Source organism: Rhamphochromis longiceps, linkage group LG20 (assembly GCF_057381845.1).
Source record: "Rhamphochromis longiceps isolate RC_006_pf linkage group LG20, R_longiceps_female_GT1.1, whole genome shotgun sequence".
Taxonomy (NCBI): domain Eukaryota; kingdom Metazoa; phylum Chordata; class Actinopteri; order Cichliformes; family Cichlidae; genus Rhamphochromis; species Rhamphochromis longiceps.
In genome coordinates, this window is record NC_140576.1 from 9,582,046 (window position 1) to 9,596,806 (window position 14,761).

General features: G+C 39.0%; 1 protein-coding gene across 3 annotated transcripts in view; it reads left to right on the plus strand.

Annotated features, from left to right (window-relative positions):
- Positions 1–14,761, plus strand: part of nphp4 (nephronophthisis 4) — a 184,374-nt gene that overhangs the window by 109,102 nt on the left and 60,511 nt on the right. For all 3 annotated transcript variants that reach the window (XM_085394895.1, XM_085394896.1, XM_085394897.1), the window contains 2 exons: positions 6,622–6,759; positions 13,267–13,424. In XM_085394895.1, coding sequence (XP_085251021.1) covers positions 6,622–6,759; positions 13,267–13,424 — 296 coding nt within the window. The remainder of the gene's footprint in view (positions 1–6,621; positions 6,760–13,266; positions 13,425–14,761) is intronic.

A 14,761-nucleotide genomic window follows, 5' to 3' on the forward strand; every position in this document is an offset into this window, starting at 1 on the left:
CATAGCTGGTGCTCATTGTAGCTTCCAAGCACAATCCCGTACTCAGAAATCTAATAAGCCTGATACGGGGTGTATGGATTTAGTGTTGTCTAATCCCACTCCATGGGGGATTAAGAAAACTAATATTGTAACAAAAACAATTTTCATAATAGACACGCTGCAAATCTGAGGATCAGTCGCATCTCAAGAATTTGGCTGTCCATCCTTCCACAGTGCCAGTCCACACTACTATTATAACTCGGTTTCCTCACGCAAAGCAGACTGAAGCAGCACTCTGAATTTGTTTCGTGCTCAGATCTTTCGTCAGCAGCACGTATTTCCACAAGACACATATGTACGCATTCACACATACTCACGTGCAGGTCCCATGAAACTAGAAATGACACACTTGGCTGTCAGGACAGACAGGCTGAGGTTAGAACATTGGCAGCCGCAGTTATGCCACGTCTAATTGCCTCTCTCCGTGTATTCTCCTGTTGTATGTGCGTGTGTGTGTGAGATTCTCTCACGCAGAGTCGTCTGCGTAGTGTCTTTCACGCCTTCTGTGTGCAGACGTGATGACTCAATGTGAGATCGCATGCATGTGTGGATATGTGATAGTCCACTGGTCTTAACATTTGAGGACATTTTGACTTGATCCCAACAACCGACTGCTCATATTTTGGTTTACGCCCACACCTAATATAGTCTTTAGAAGCGAGGAAACTATGAGACTTAGCACAATTCAAAATGTGTCAAACCACTTTGTTTGAAAATCTTCCATTTTTGCTCTGTTTAGGTGTCATTTCAGTTGATTCCAATTAAACCATGTCCCATATGTTCCATCAGTGCCACTTTCCTAGACAGATGGCAGTATTTAAAACTTAAAAAACAACAACAACATATATCTGGTTCTATATGCCAGCTCTTTTTTAATTAACAACAAAAATATTTCAACCCTGATTAATTTGATGGCAGTCTTAGTTACTGTGGTGGCAAAAAGTGTGGTTTAATGCCTCCCTTGGCAGCAGTCGGTCCTCGAGAAGCTCCGTCGTCAGAAATACACAAAAGAGCAACTGGTGTTTAGTCCTCAATCAAACAAACACACACTGTTTCAATAAACAAATCTGCCTTTTCCCATCATGGCGTGAGAAATTGATTTATTTTGATTTCGCGCCGCACTCAGCAAGCACATAACAGGGCACATTAAAGTTGGTTATCTTGCTGAGAAGTTGGAGGTGTGCAGCCTGTCACCTGCAGCTCTTTATCAACAGCACAGTTGTTGTTTGTTCTTGTTCCATTACTTTTACAGTGGTGACAAATATCTTGTTTCCTATGGCATCTTCACAGAAAACGTCTAAGCTGTGGCTGTTTTTTCATATCTTTGATATGTTGAGGAGAACACATGGTAAGCTAACTGGAATCTAGCGCACCCAGGTTTTTCCGTAGCAACAGGTTTCAAATAAGCGTTGCAATTTAACTAGGACACCAACACATTTTCAAGGGAGAAACAGAATCAGGTATTCTTAGTGTGATTTTTTTTTTTTTTTTTTTTTTGTGGTTTTCTATCTATCTAGCCTGTCTTTTAAAAAGTGGATACTTTTCACGCAGAAGTGGGAGAAAGCTCTGTCTCTTCAGCATCAGGTCATCTGTTGTTTCAAACATTGTTCAAACTGGCAGACCTTGATTTCTAAATGTGATCTTCCGAGAGAGATCAAACACTCTATTTCAGAATCGATATTGAGGAAATCTGATTTATCGGGGGGGCATCTATTTTTCCATTTTCTAAAATAGTTCTGTCTTTGGTTTGTTCACTCAGTATTATGCTCAAGATCACATTGCTTCACTGAATGTATGGAAACATGTAATGAGTTTGATTAGCTGCGTGATTATGGCTAAAAATGATCTTTTAATTGTACCGTTGTATATAAATTTTCTAAATTAATCCGTTTTAATTAATCTTTGCAGAAAAATAAACCTTTATTTACCTGGCCTAAATCTTTTAGAAAGAAAATTAAAAACAAACAAACATTTGACTCCATTCGTTGTACCTGCCTGTTGGAAGTAAATATAACTCACCAGCTGTGAGATCCCTCTCTATTTCCCCTGTTACATTTTGCATACAGTGCAGATTTTGCCACTTTAGAAAGATAATTGCTCGAGGGGATAACATATCTTTTGTGGAGTATGTTGACCATTTTCCTGACACGTTCGTTACTCACTGTGTTTATTGGTCTCATGTGTGGCCACATGGAATGTGATTGGTTGGTGTTTGTGAGGTGGATGGATATACTGATGTGCTGCACGGACTCACTTTCATGGATGTCTGAGTCTGCCTTGGTGCATTTATTACACTACAGTTTGTGATGTTTTTTAGGTGGTTTGATCAGTTAGTTGTGTTGCTTTGCAGGCACAGACACACAACTTTACAGCACTTTTTGTATATGGTTTGTTCTTTTATTAACATCACTTGCCCTAAATCCGAAGTTTTTCCAGAAGAATCCGCTTCGAGGGACAGGCTCTTAGTCTTGTGCTGTGCCAGGCATTTACATTTTGTTGTATCTCTGTCTTTTAATGTTTAATTTACTCGTCCAGACTAGTCCAGGATACTCCCGGCTGTGATGGGCACTGATGTTAGGAGTGCTTGATTTGCTTTTGGCTTTTTCTGCTGGTGGAGCAGAAACTCTCATGTTTGTTTAATTGTACCAAGCCAAAATCATGATCAAGATCAAGATTTGATTAGTTGTGCAGGGTGAAGTTTAATGTTTTTCCAACATTAAAGCTACTTTATATCATTTTAATAGATTTTTGTCTTTATAGGGTTTTTTTGTATTTCTCTATTTAGCCAATGTGTGGACATTCAATAAAATTGTGTGGTTGCATCTGTTCACTTATATACTTGTTGCTTGGACACATAGCTAGAATCGTGGGCTGTGTCTCTGTGTGTCTTCAGCACGCAGCTACAGTGTAGCCACACATCTATGAAATGAATACTAGCTATAACCAGCAGTTTGTGAAGAAGTACCCTGTGTCACAGAGACACATCAGAACTTGCTATGTGAAGTCTTCCTTGTTTTTTTTCTTGTTGAGGATAAGATTTGAAGAGAGCAGGGATGTCTGTTGTAGTTCATTTTAAGCATTTGCATTTGCAGTGTCCTCAGAAAAATACCAAAGTGTGTTAGGCCAACAAAGCTGTGGGTGAGTTAGCAATTCTTCTTTTATTGCTCAGTAAAGTTCATTGCAGTATCTTTATTGCCATCTAGAGAGCCATTTGTTTTGAGTGTAGCAGATTCAGTATGGGTCACAAGTGAACTGAAAGGCCCATTATTAAGGAATACTGCAGTTCATTGACAGATTATTTTTACCATTATAACCTTTTCTCTCTTACTTATCAAAATGACTTCCAAAGCTGAAAAAATATTCTGTAAAGCTCTGTCGGAGATTGAGCGAATAAGCAACGCAGCACTGATCCTACTAATCTTGGCTGGCAGAGTTGTTACACTTGTATATTTTCTAACTAGTTTTTATTTTTATTTCGTTTTGACCTTTTGTTTTTTGTTTTTTAATACAGTTTAGTTTGAGTTAGTTCCCAGAGTGGATTTTCTTATTTAAATTGACTTTTTTATGATTTGGAAATGTTTAGTTTTAGTTTAGTTTTTATAAGTTTCACTGTTAGTTTTTGTCTTTTTATTTATTATTGTATGGAGGATGTGACAGAGGCAATAGTTACGAAAATTAGTGCATATTTCACAATAACAACACATAACTTTATGAAAGCAGTTGACCGATCCAGAGTGTCAATAAACATGTGTATCCATCATATAGTTTATTTAGTATATAGTAATAAATTTATTTAAGTTCTAAAACAACTAAACTAAAACAAAATAATTTCACAAAGTTTTAATTTCTCGAATGCTTTCACATAATAACCTATGATAACCTTGACATGCAGGATTCAGTGTGCTAAGTTAATTCAACACACTATAAATTATTTAAAGGAACAACCGTATCACTTTTGGAAACTGGTTTCCCCAAATGTTTCATATAATTCTTTTTTTTTTTTACTTTGAAATGTTCTTTACCTGTATTAGGAAAAAAGTTAACATTAATTGTCTAACTTTCAAAAAACAAAAATATCCAAAGCAGGCATCAGGGATAACATCTTTAGATATTTCCTTATATATTACGACCTGGTCTTTGTCTTTTTATTGATCTGAAGAAAGAGGAGGCGTAATCATGAGAATGATAAAGTGGTGTTTTCTCAGAGAGAACTTTTACTTTAATGACTCATGCAAACATTACACAGTTTACAAAAACTGTATGAAATAGATTCATAGTTCATTTACACATATTGTCACTGCCTCAGACAAACTAAAATCTATAATCTTTTTAAAATGTTATGTATATAGCTGACATTCACTAGTACAGCCCTCAACACGGAACACAATTAGAAACATTTATTGATTATTGATAGAGTACAGTGGCTGTATGGTAAGCAATGATCGAAGCCTTAGACTAAGTTTTGTGGAAGGACTCAGTGAGGACTGCTGTTGGCTCCAGAGCTGGGCAGATCTGAGGGGGGACTGAGAAAGATGGAGGAAGAGTAGGGCACATAATCAAGTACAAACAGGCATGTACACAGGGCAATTACTGTATAGATGTACAGTCTGACGGGAGGTGTATGAAGTCCCTTTTAACCCGTTAACCTGGTAACTGCTTCTGAAGTTAAGATGAGTTATGTCCAACTGGTTAACCATACGTTATTATTCACACTTTAGCGCCATAACCTCTTTAAAAACTTTGTGACAAGTTGTATTGTTGGCTTAAGCAAGTGAGCGCTACATTAAATTTTGTTTTGCAACTTTTGGATAAAACAGTTTGTTTTGTTTTTTTAGTTACTGGGAAAGTGGAAATGTTAAAGCATCGGAGAGTGCAGTACATTTTAAATTTAATTTGAAAACGTTCAGGTTTGCGGTCAATGAGCTGTGGGAGAATGAATGTGGCAGCACAGAATTTTCATACACTGATGAAATGTTTTCTCTCCTTCTGGGGTTGCTGATTGTGTGTTCTCGAGTTAGAAACTACCATTGTTTCATTTCTTTTGAGGGTATTTCATTGTGTACACGCTTTTATTTGTCAGGTTTTGATTTACTATCTTTTGTTGTTATCTGCATGTCATTAGGAGCCTATGCACAGGGACTATGCATGAGAATGAGCTTTTAGCTATATTTGGTATAATGCATATATTCTGCATTTTCCCTGCTAAATAAATAAATAAAGCATTGCCTTTTTCTCAAAGACAATAGAGGATTTGGATAAGTTTTAGTAATCATTTCACAGTAGCAAACAAAAAGACTTTTACCCAAAAGGTAGATAAACAAACTTGGATAAAATATCTCTTCACAATCCGATGCAATAAGCTGTCACCTGTCTAGGGGACAATGGTGCAGATTTGAATGTGACGGTAATTTGGGGGCCATTTAATTAGATGTATTCATTCTGATCAGAGTGTATTATTATGAAAAGACTAAAATAAGACAAAGGATCAACATAACTGGGCAGAAAGAAACATTTTTTTAGAAGGAGCTCAGAGAATAACAGCTGCTCTTTAGCTTAGAGATATAAACAGTATCATTTGGCTATCTGATCAAGATGCCACCTGTCTGCCTGTGGAGGCCCATCTCTGAGGAAACCTTTAGGCAGACTTAGTCGCTGCAGTATAAAATATCCCGTGGAGTGTGGGAATGCCTCGAGATACCCCAGGATTAGCTGTGGGGAAAACCGAAGATTAGAGCAATTCACATGTGAAATGTATTTCATACTTAATATTATGGTGATTGTGGAGACACGTCTATAGCTCTGAAGTGTCCATATAAGTGCAATTCTACAGCACTTATTCCATCATTGTTAAATAACAAAGTTGTGTTATACACGCCACTCCCCTGCTTTTTAATTTTACTCCTTCTTTGACATTCCTCACTGGTGTTCTTTTGATATCAGTAATACGCTGATATCATATGAACAATTTAAAAATAAAAGTACTTTTACATTAAGGGCAGTTAATTCCAGTGGGAAAGAGAAACGCAAAGCATAAATAAATATGACAAATTACTTAGAAATCAAGTAAAGGTGAGGTGAGTTTTATTATTTTCACTCTGCATTTACAACAGCTTCAAACAGAAATTAAAATGGGAAAATATAAGAAAGAAAATGCTATTATAACATTCAGAATAAACACTATATTTGTGTATTGATGGATGTCCGAAATGTACACCATTCAGTGTATGTACCACTGAATGTAGGTCTTTGGAGGCATTTTGAATTACATTTCAAGTCCCTTATGAGTAATGATTGATATTTCTACATGACACTTTTTGCACAATACTTAAGATAATCATAAAGAACGATGGAAACAATCTCACAAGTCAGTTAAAGTTGACCTGCGGGAGGATGACAGCGTGCAAAAAAGCAGTAGTTTTGGAGGCAGGTAGAGTGACGAGGGTTTATAAGTGTCAAAGCATTGTAATGGGGTGTTGCCATCTCAGACAGCACATGTGTCTCTCTGGTGTAAAGTATATTTCTGAGCCCTGTTGCTCATAATCATAATAATAACAGTGAATCATTTGCATTGTTTCTCCGCAGCTCTCACTGTCTCAGCTGGCAGCTACTTCACGCTACCCGACCATCAGTCACTCCAGCTCGGCGTTGCCGTGGCAACAGTCGTTTCCTTCTCTGCTCCATCCTTCCCCATTGGCATCGGCCCACCAGCTGTCACATGTCGTAAGATTTCCACCCCCGTTCGCTCACACGCGCACCCACAGAAACGCACACATCCTTCACACACACACACTCACGCGCACTGCAGAAAATACACAAACACTAGGTGAAAGTAAGTCATAGATACATTTACAAGGTGTACATTCAATCATAGCGAAGACGCACAATGTCGTACATTGTCCGCTTCTTCACTGGAGTACAAAGCCACACTCACCTTTACAGCACTCAGCTACCAGCTCATACCCATGTACCCATGGAGACACAAACACACACACATCCTCTAACCTGAACTCCAGCCCTGCACACTCTTTGTCTTTGGAGATGCTGGAGGTGCCGAAGCGGATTCTTTTCATCTTTAGAATCAAAAGAAACATTATTTTTTCACTTGGATTTTCAATTATTCTACAAAGACTGCTTTTTTTTTTAATAAGGTACTCACTGTTCTACGTCAAACTCATGTTTTGACTAATTAGGAAAAAATATGTTTTTACCTACCCTGTCCAGTACTTCTTTTATTGGTGATTGGTAATTGGTAACAATTAGCTGTTTTCGTGTGTAAATCAACCCTCCATTTGAAATACAAATTCTGGCAATAAAAAGTTTTTTTTTTTAATGAATGCCTTTTTATCAAACTCTTTTTGATTTAATCCCTATACTTTCCAGTGAACTAGCACAGAGATAATAATGAAAATTACATCAGAGAAAAAAACATATCCGACTGGCTCTAAATGCTAACAAGCTTTATGCATCTGAACGCAAGTCCTATCATTGCAGCCAGAGGATTCACTGCAGCGTAAATGAGGAAGCAAGCTATACTGTTCTGATTTGATTAACTTTGCTGAATAATTTCCTGAAATGATGCAGGGCTAACCTATTCCCTGCAGTTGTAGGTGTTTGCTGCCGCGAATTGCCTGCCAGACTCATTTTGCCTTTGAAAGCTGCCTTGTCTTTGCTAAATTAGACTACGTTCACCCACAAATATGCATATATTTGGAAATATGCACATTAGAAGCATTGGAAGAATCTCATAGAATGGCGAGGAAATCATAATGCTGTAATCCTGGGATTAACCCTGAATCTTTTTCAGCTTATCGAAATCAGTTTTCACATCCTTATATATGCACATTTGCTCTTTGATGTAGAAAAAAACCCCACATAGCATATTGCCCTTGTTTGAGAAGTATAGGGATTTGTTTGGCTGCTTGTAAACAGTTTCAGTTTAGTCACATCCTGCAGCTGGGGATGGACCGTTTTCTCGAAATGCAGGAGGCACAGGGCATGTTTATTTCTACTTTTATGTTATTAGTGATAATCAACTTAAGCCTGTCACAAGTAGTCACAATATAAGCTTTGTTAATTGCAACTGGAGTGTTGTTGGTTATATCTGCTGTGAAGTTTCCAAAGTGCTCACTGTTAATACATCAAGTCTGCAATGCCACTGAGCTATAAGGGGAAATGCACACACTAATCGTTGCCATGGTTATAGCTCACACAGAGATCTTGACCCTGCCATCTTGATGACTCTGTTTTTTAAATCTTGTTTTGTTTTTCTTTCTGGAAAGGAATTCACATCGGCAATTATGGTGCCTAACTGCAAGGACATTTGAATATCATTAGTTATGTAATATTTTGTATTCTTTTTAACTTAACCCCATGTCTCCTGTCTTTCATATGAGGACAGAACTGGTGGCTAATGTAGTATCTAGTCCTCTAATGTACAGGTGACAGTAAAGCACTGTGGAAACACCATTGCAGATTTGTTCAAATTTAAGCGTACACACCAGCAAATGTGTTTGCTTGCCTCCCCTTTATTATCACATTATCAAATCAAATCAAATCAAATCAAATCACTTTTATTGTCACATCACATGTGCAGGCACACTGGCACAGCACATGCGAGTGAAATTCTTGTGTGCGAGCCCCACAAGCAACAGAGATGTGCAAACACAACAACACAAACGAGCAAAATACAAGAATGGCCAACCTGAAACTAATAAATATATGTACAATATATAATAGTGTATGCATTTCTGGATGTGTATACTAAATATTTTTCTACGTGTGTGTGTGTGTATACACATTTTTACAAATTAAATAGTAAAAAAAAAAAAAAATAAATAAAAATAATAATAATAATAATAATAAAATATATAAAATATACAGAGTTGAATATGTGCAAAACAAGTGGCATTTATATACAGTGTGGAGTGCATAATGTTGAAGTTCCAGTAGTGAAGCTGAGGTGTCTATGACGTGTTCAGCAGTCTGATGGCCTGGTGGAAGAAGCTGTCTCTCAGTCTGCTGGTACGGGACCGGATGCTGCAGAACCTCCTTCCTGATGGAAGCAGTCTGAACAGTTTATGGCTGGGGTGACTGGAGTCCTTGATGATCCTCCCCGCTTTCCTCAGGCAGCGCTTCCTGTAGATGTCTTGGAGGGAGGGAAGCTCACCTCCAATTATCCGTTCAGAGCACCGCACTACTCGCTGGAGAGCTTTGCAGTTGTAGGCGGTGCTGTTGCCATACCAGGTGGTGATGCATCCAGTGAGGATGCTCTCAATGGCACAGTGATAGAAGGTCCTGAGGATGCGGGGGCTCATGCCGAATCTTTTCAGTCTCCTGAGAAAGAAGAGGCGCTGCTGGGCCTTCTTCACTGTTTTGTTTGTGTGTACTGACCACGTAAGATCCTCAGCCAGGTGTACGCCAAGGAACCGGAAGCTGCTCACTCTCTCCACAGCAGCGCCGTTGATGGTGATGGGGGTGTGTACTTCTCTGCACCTCCGGAAGTCCACTATCAACTCCTTTGTCTTTGCGACGTTGAGGGTGAGATGGTTGTCTTGACACCAGTGGGTCAGGGCGCTGACCTCCTCCCTGTAAGCCGTCTCATCACCGTTGGTGATAAGACCCACCACTGTAGTGTCGTCCGCAAACTTCACAATGATGTTGGAGTTGTTAGTGGCTGTGCAGTCGTAGGTGTAGAGTGAGTACAGGAGAGGGCTCAGTACACACCCCTGTGGAGCACCAGTGTTCAGTGTGATGGGGGATGAGGTGATGCTGCCCAGTCTGACCACTTGGCGTCTGTCAGACAGGAAGCTAAGGATCCAGCTGCAGAGGGAGCTGCTCAGTCCTAGATCCTGCAGTTTCCTGTCCAGCTTCGAGGGAACGATGGTATTGAATGCTGAGCTGTAATCTACAAACAGCATCCTCACATACGTGTCTCTCTTCTCCAGGTGTGACAGGGCAGTGTGTAGTGTCAGGGCTATGGCATCATCAGTGGACCTGTTGTGGCGGTATGCAAACTGTAGAGGGTCCAGTGAGTCGGGTAGTGCAGAGCAGATGAAGTCCCTGACCAGCTTCTCGAAGCATTTGCTTACGATGGGGGTCAGGGCTACAGGTCGCCAGTCGTTCAATGAGGAGATGGTGGAGGATTTGGGTACAGGGACGATGGTGGCCATTTTGAAGCAGGCTGGGACTACAGACAGAGAGAGGGAAAGGTTGAAGATGTGCGTGAACACTCCAGCCAGCTGAGCCGCGCATGACCTGAGGACGCGGCCGGGAATCCCGTCCGGACCAGTAGCTTTGCGTGCGTTCACCTTCCTGAAGCACTTCCGCACATCCTCCTCAGACACAGTGTGCGCACATTAGATTGTAGGGGCTCGTTCAGTGCTGCCCTGGACTGTATACCTGCTTTCAGGTATACCCCTTTCAGCATAGCTGAGAAGTCCTGCGATATTGTAACTAGTCAACTACAGCTTTAATGGATTTCCTTCATATTTCATGCTCAAAATCTATATATCTTAAACCATGAATCATTCTGCAGAAATAAGCCAGGAACTAGGAATCAGACTTACTGGAAGGATCAAATATAATAAGAAAGACAACATGGCAGAAGGACACAATACAATTTCATTTTGAAAGACAGACTAGGTCGTGTTGTGAAATTGTCAGAATAACTTTATCCACTTTTCTATCTATCTAAAAGTAGGAACATCTTGTACTTACTGGGCTACATTCCAAGAAATAAGCTTCATTTATACCCATGTTCTCTCATTCACACAAGTTGTAATGCTTTTTATTTCTTTCCATATATATATTTCAAATCTAATGTCTGTTTCTGGCAACACAGCAGCATTTCCTTTTTTTAGTAATAGGTTAGCTTGGCACCTACAGTTGCACCGGTTGGCTTCCAACTGCATCACAGAATGTTTTACATTAAAGGAAAACTGAATGTTAAATTATTTCCGTTACTATATGTGCATCAATCCCAAAACAATAGATGTAATAATTATTTATTATAATTATTGTTCTACAGTGTAGAAGAGTAGCACATACAGGGAGTGAGAAGCTTTATTACTATGAATTTTACTATGTTATGTTTTTACATAAGACATGCTGTATTATGTTCTTATATAGTGTATATAACCTTTCTTTAAAGGTCACATTCTGCTAGCAGTTTGAAAATATTACCTTAAATGCAGGCGACTTGTTAAAGTGCCTGACTTTGGTTGCTTGGTTTGTACTTTCTAAATGCCAATACTGTAGAATCCACTGCTGGATTTCATATAGGGCAGAAAACACTGTCAACATTACTGTGTACTGTGTATTTCCTTGGTCTCCGCGCTGGCATTTCATTCTGTTCTGATACTGTAAGCAAGTTTCTGAGACTCCTTTTGCGTATATTGAGTAATTAAACTAGATTGCAGCGTTTATTGTTTAAACCTCCATTTGTCCTTGTAACCTTACACCCTGAACTCACCAGCCTATAAAAAGTGCTCGTATGTCATCACACTCCATAGGTTTTATGGTAGCAAGTTGAGATAAAGTATAACTCAATTACTCTGAGCCTTTAAAATGTGTTAAGACTTCTACATTATGCATTGAAATTCTCTTAGGTTATTATATTGCAGGTTGTTTGATCAGAGAATAACGGTGCATATGTAGGGTATGTTGAATATACGTATATATAGTAGCACGACTTTGGTCGAGGTTATTACCAGCACGTTTGACGGAAAGCCCAATAATGCTCAGCCTCGCATGGTGTGTAATAGGCCAACTGAACCATGCACATGTATCAAAGACCAGGGGAAAAAAACAACTGCAAAATGACACCATTAGCACTTCTTAGCTAATTATCTTCGCTAATACCCCTCCAGCTGTGTGCCTGTCAATGACAATGAAGTGGGAATTAATGTTTGCCACAAAAAATGTAGAAATGTTGAACTGATCCACAGGCAATTAACTGTGCTGTTTCTTTTCATAAATATATTGTAAAGTCGAGTACTGTAAAGCAGCACAATGCAAACATTGGTGATTAAAAATGCAAAATGCACTCTTAAAGAAAAATAATTTAACTTGTTATAGGCTGATTAAGTCATCTGTGCTTTTTCCTGAACTTACTGTCATTGGCCCTTCCAATGCTTCGGCAGCCTTAGCGTGACTATAACGCTGCCTATTGTGCATTAGCATTGACATATTTATCCTTTAAAACGCTTTTTATTTGCCCCATACTGTTTTCCTCTTGTATTCTTTATGGAAAAATGTAAATTTGGGTCCCATCTTGACAGATTTTTTTTTTCTTGAAAAACACCAAAAATCACAATGAATTGACCCTGACTGCATTGTGCACTTATCCAGATTTTAATTTATCGTATCCATCTGGACAATTAGCAGCCAGTGTCGTTCAGTGATGCCCCAAACTATGACAATCAATAATCTACTAAATTGAAATGATGTTTCTTTATTACGGTGACTGTGAGCATTTTGACTCAGGACCACATAACCTGTCCTGTTCTATTAGAGCAAAACATTTTTGAAAAGTTCCCCTGAGAAATGCACAATTTACTCCTGTTTAAATAACATTTGCTAAAGCCCGCAGCATCCAGCTGTCTTTGTTTCTGACACACTTTGAAAGAGTTGTGTGTCTGCGGTGTATATTGATGGACAAGGCTATTTATAGTCTTGTGACTCATAGATAAGCTTTGAGGATCAATGCAGACATCCAGTAAACCTAACCAGAGTAAGCTCTTTACATCCTCCGTGACATATGGCTGCTGTTTTTTAAAGATATGCATTTCCACTGTAAGTGTGCGGTTGGAACTGCTTTTCAGAGTATTAGGCAATTTCCTGAATCAGTTTTAGCTAATCCACCACAAGCTTTCATCCTATTGCCTTGTAAATATAATCCAAGTCTCCATAATGCAGTATACATGCTTTCCATACATCAAGGTGACAATAATGTTTTGCAAAGCAAGTCCTCTTTTGATTCCTTTCTGTCCATAACCGTAATACAGTTCAGTCAATTCACGTTGCTGCACATGGCTTCACTGACACGTGTGTGTAATGTTGTTAAGGAACTGGCTGTGTGCCATTCTGTATAATACGTCTGAGTAAGTTATCGTGGTAAAAACAATAGCGTTGACGTAAAATCCTCATGTACTGCAGCCAGTGGTAATCTCATTTATTGGATTATGCATTAATCATTCCTTGCTTTGTTATTAATGATTTTTATTTCAGGCCTGCTCAGCTGTCAGCAACTTCGCCCACCTGGAGATGGACCTTCAGCAAAGAGGAGGTGATTCAGCTTCACTTCATGATGAGGGAGACCAACTTCAGGAGCTGCCCTTCACCCCTGTCCATGCCCCTGTCATTACTCTGGGGATGAATGTGCCCAGGTGAGCCCAGTCTGTTGTCTGCCTCAGACACGAGCAATGATGTGACCCAGAAAGAAAAGACTCTTTTTAAAAAAATAGTTATTGGACATCAACAATAACTTTTATAAAAGTTTGAAGATCCCAAATCTCTGCAATGTTCAGTTCAGTTTGCCCAAGGCCATTTTAAGGTAAAGATCTCATAATGTTATTGAGAGAAAACACAAGATTAATTCTCAAGAACTTAGCAACACTGAGGAGAAAAAAAACTCCTTTATTGGAGGAAACCTGTGAAACAAACCGCAATTGGAAAGGCAGCCATGTATCATGACCACTTAGGGGAAGGGGGACAGTGGAGAGAGTAAGAGAACCCAGAGAAATAAGAAATACTGACATCAGATCAGTGTATGAACTTAGATCATGATACTGAAGGTTGAGAGAGAGAAATACCAATGTAGAGAGGGTTTCTACTGCTAGGATCCTAATTGCTGAGGGTTCTAGCTTCCATTTTACTTTTGACAACTTTAGAAAACACATGTAAGCTAGCACCCTAAGAGTTTCTCTATTTGGATGATCTACTACTGTACTGTGAGCTCTGTAAGACTTGTTCATTAAGAGCTTGTGTGTGAGGAGAAGGATTTGAATTTACACATCAAAACACGCTTAAAACAAATGAAATGCCAAATGGCCATAAAATATTACCAGTGTCTTTTTTGTGTGTGTGTTTTATCAGCTAATGTTTTATTTTACTCCAAGAGTGTCCATCATGTTTTAGGATAGCCTTCCTAAAACATGATGGATATTCTCTTAAAAATGTAATATTGTGGCATATTTTTTCATGCTCTCTCCACTGTGCATCTGAATCATCATTACTCATGTTATTGTTAGTCATTTACACCGGTCTTTAATCCAGCATGTGGGACCACTCTGCAACCCAAAGCTATCTGTGATCCTCTGTAAGGAGGATATGGAGGCTTTGTTGTTGGCGTCAGCTGTGCACCACAAATTGCAATAAAGGCCAGTTTTTATTTGTAAAACATTAAACAATGATAGATGCCTTTGAACTGCAGCACTGAAAAATGCATTAGCTGAAAACTAACTGGAATCGGGTGGCCACGATTAGTGTGTAAAAATATGTTTTTAGTGGATTCCTGATTTGTCAAACAACCGTGTTTTCAGCTAACTGAAAAACACAATTTTCTCCCTTTCTTCTAGTTGTACTTTCAGTGATTTCCACCTCGCTACAGCTTCTGATTTGGCTAACCTCTCCATGTCAGCATGGGAGGGTGACTCATGTTTGACAGGAAACATTACTAAAGAAAGGCACTTCAAATATCCTTTCAACATGCTACTGTTTTATG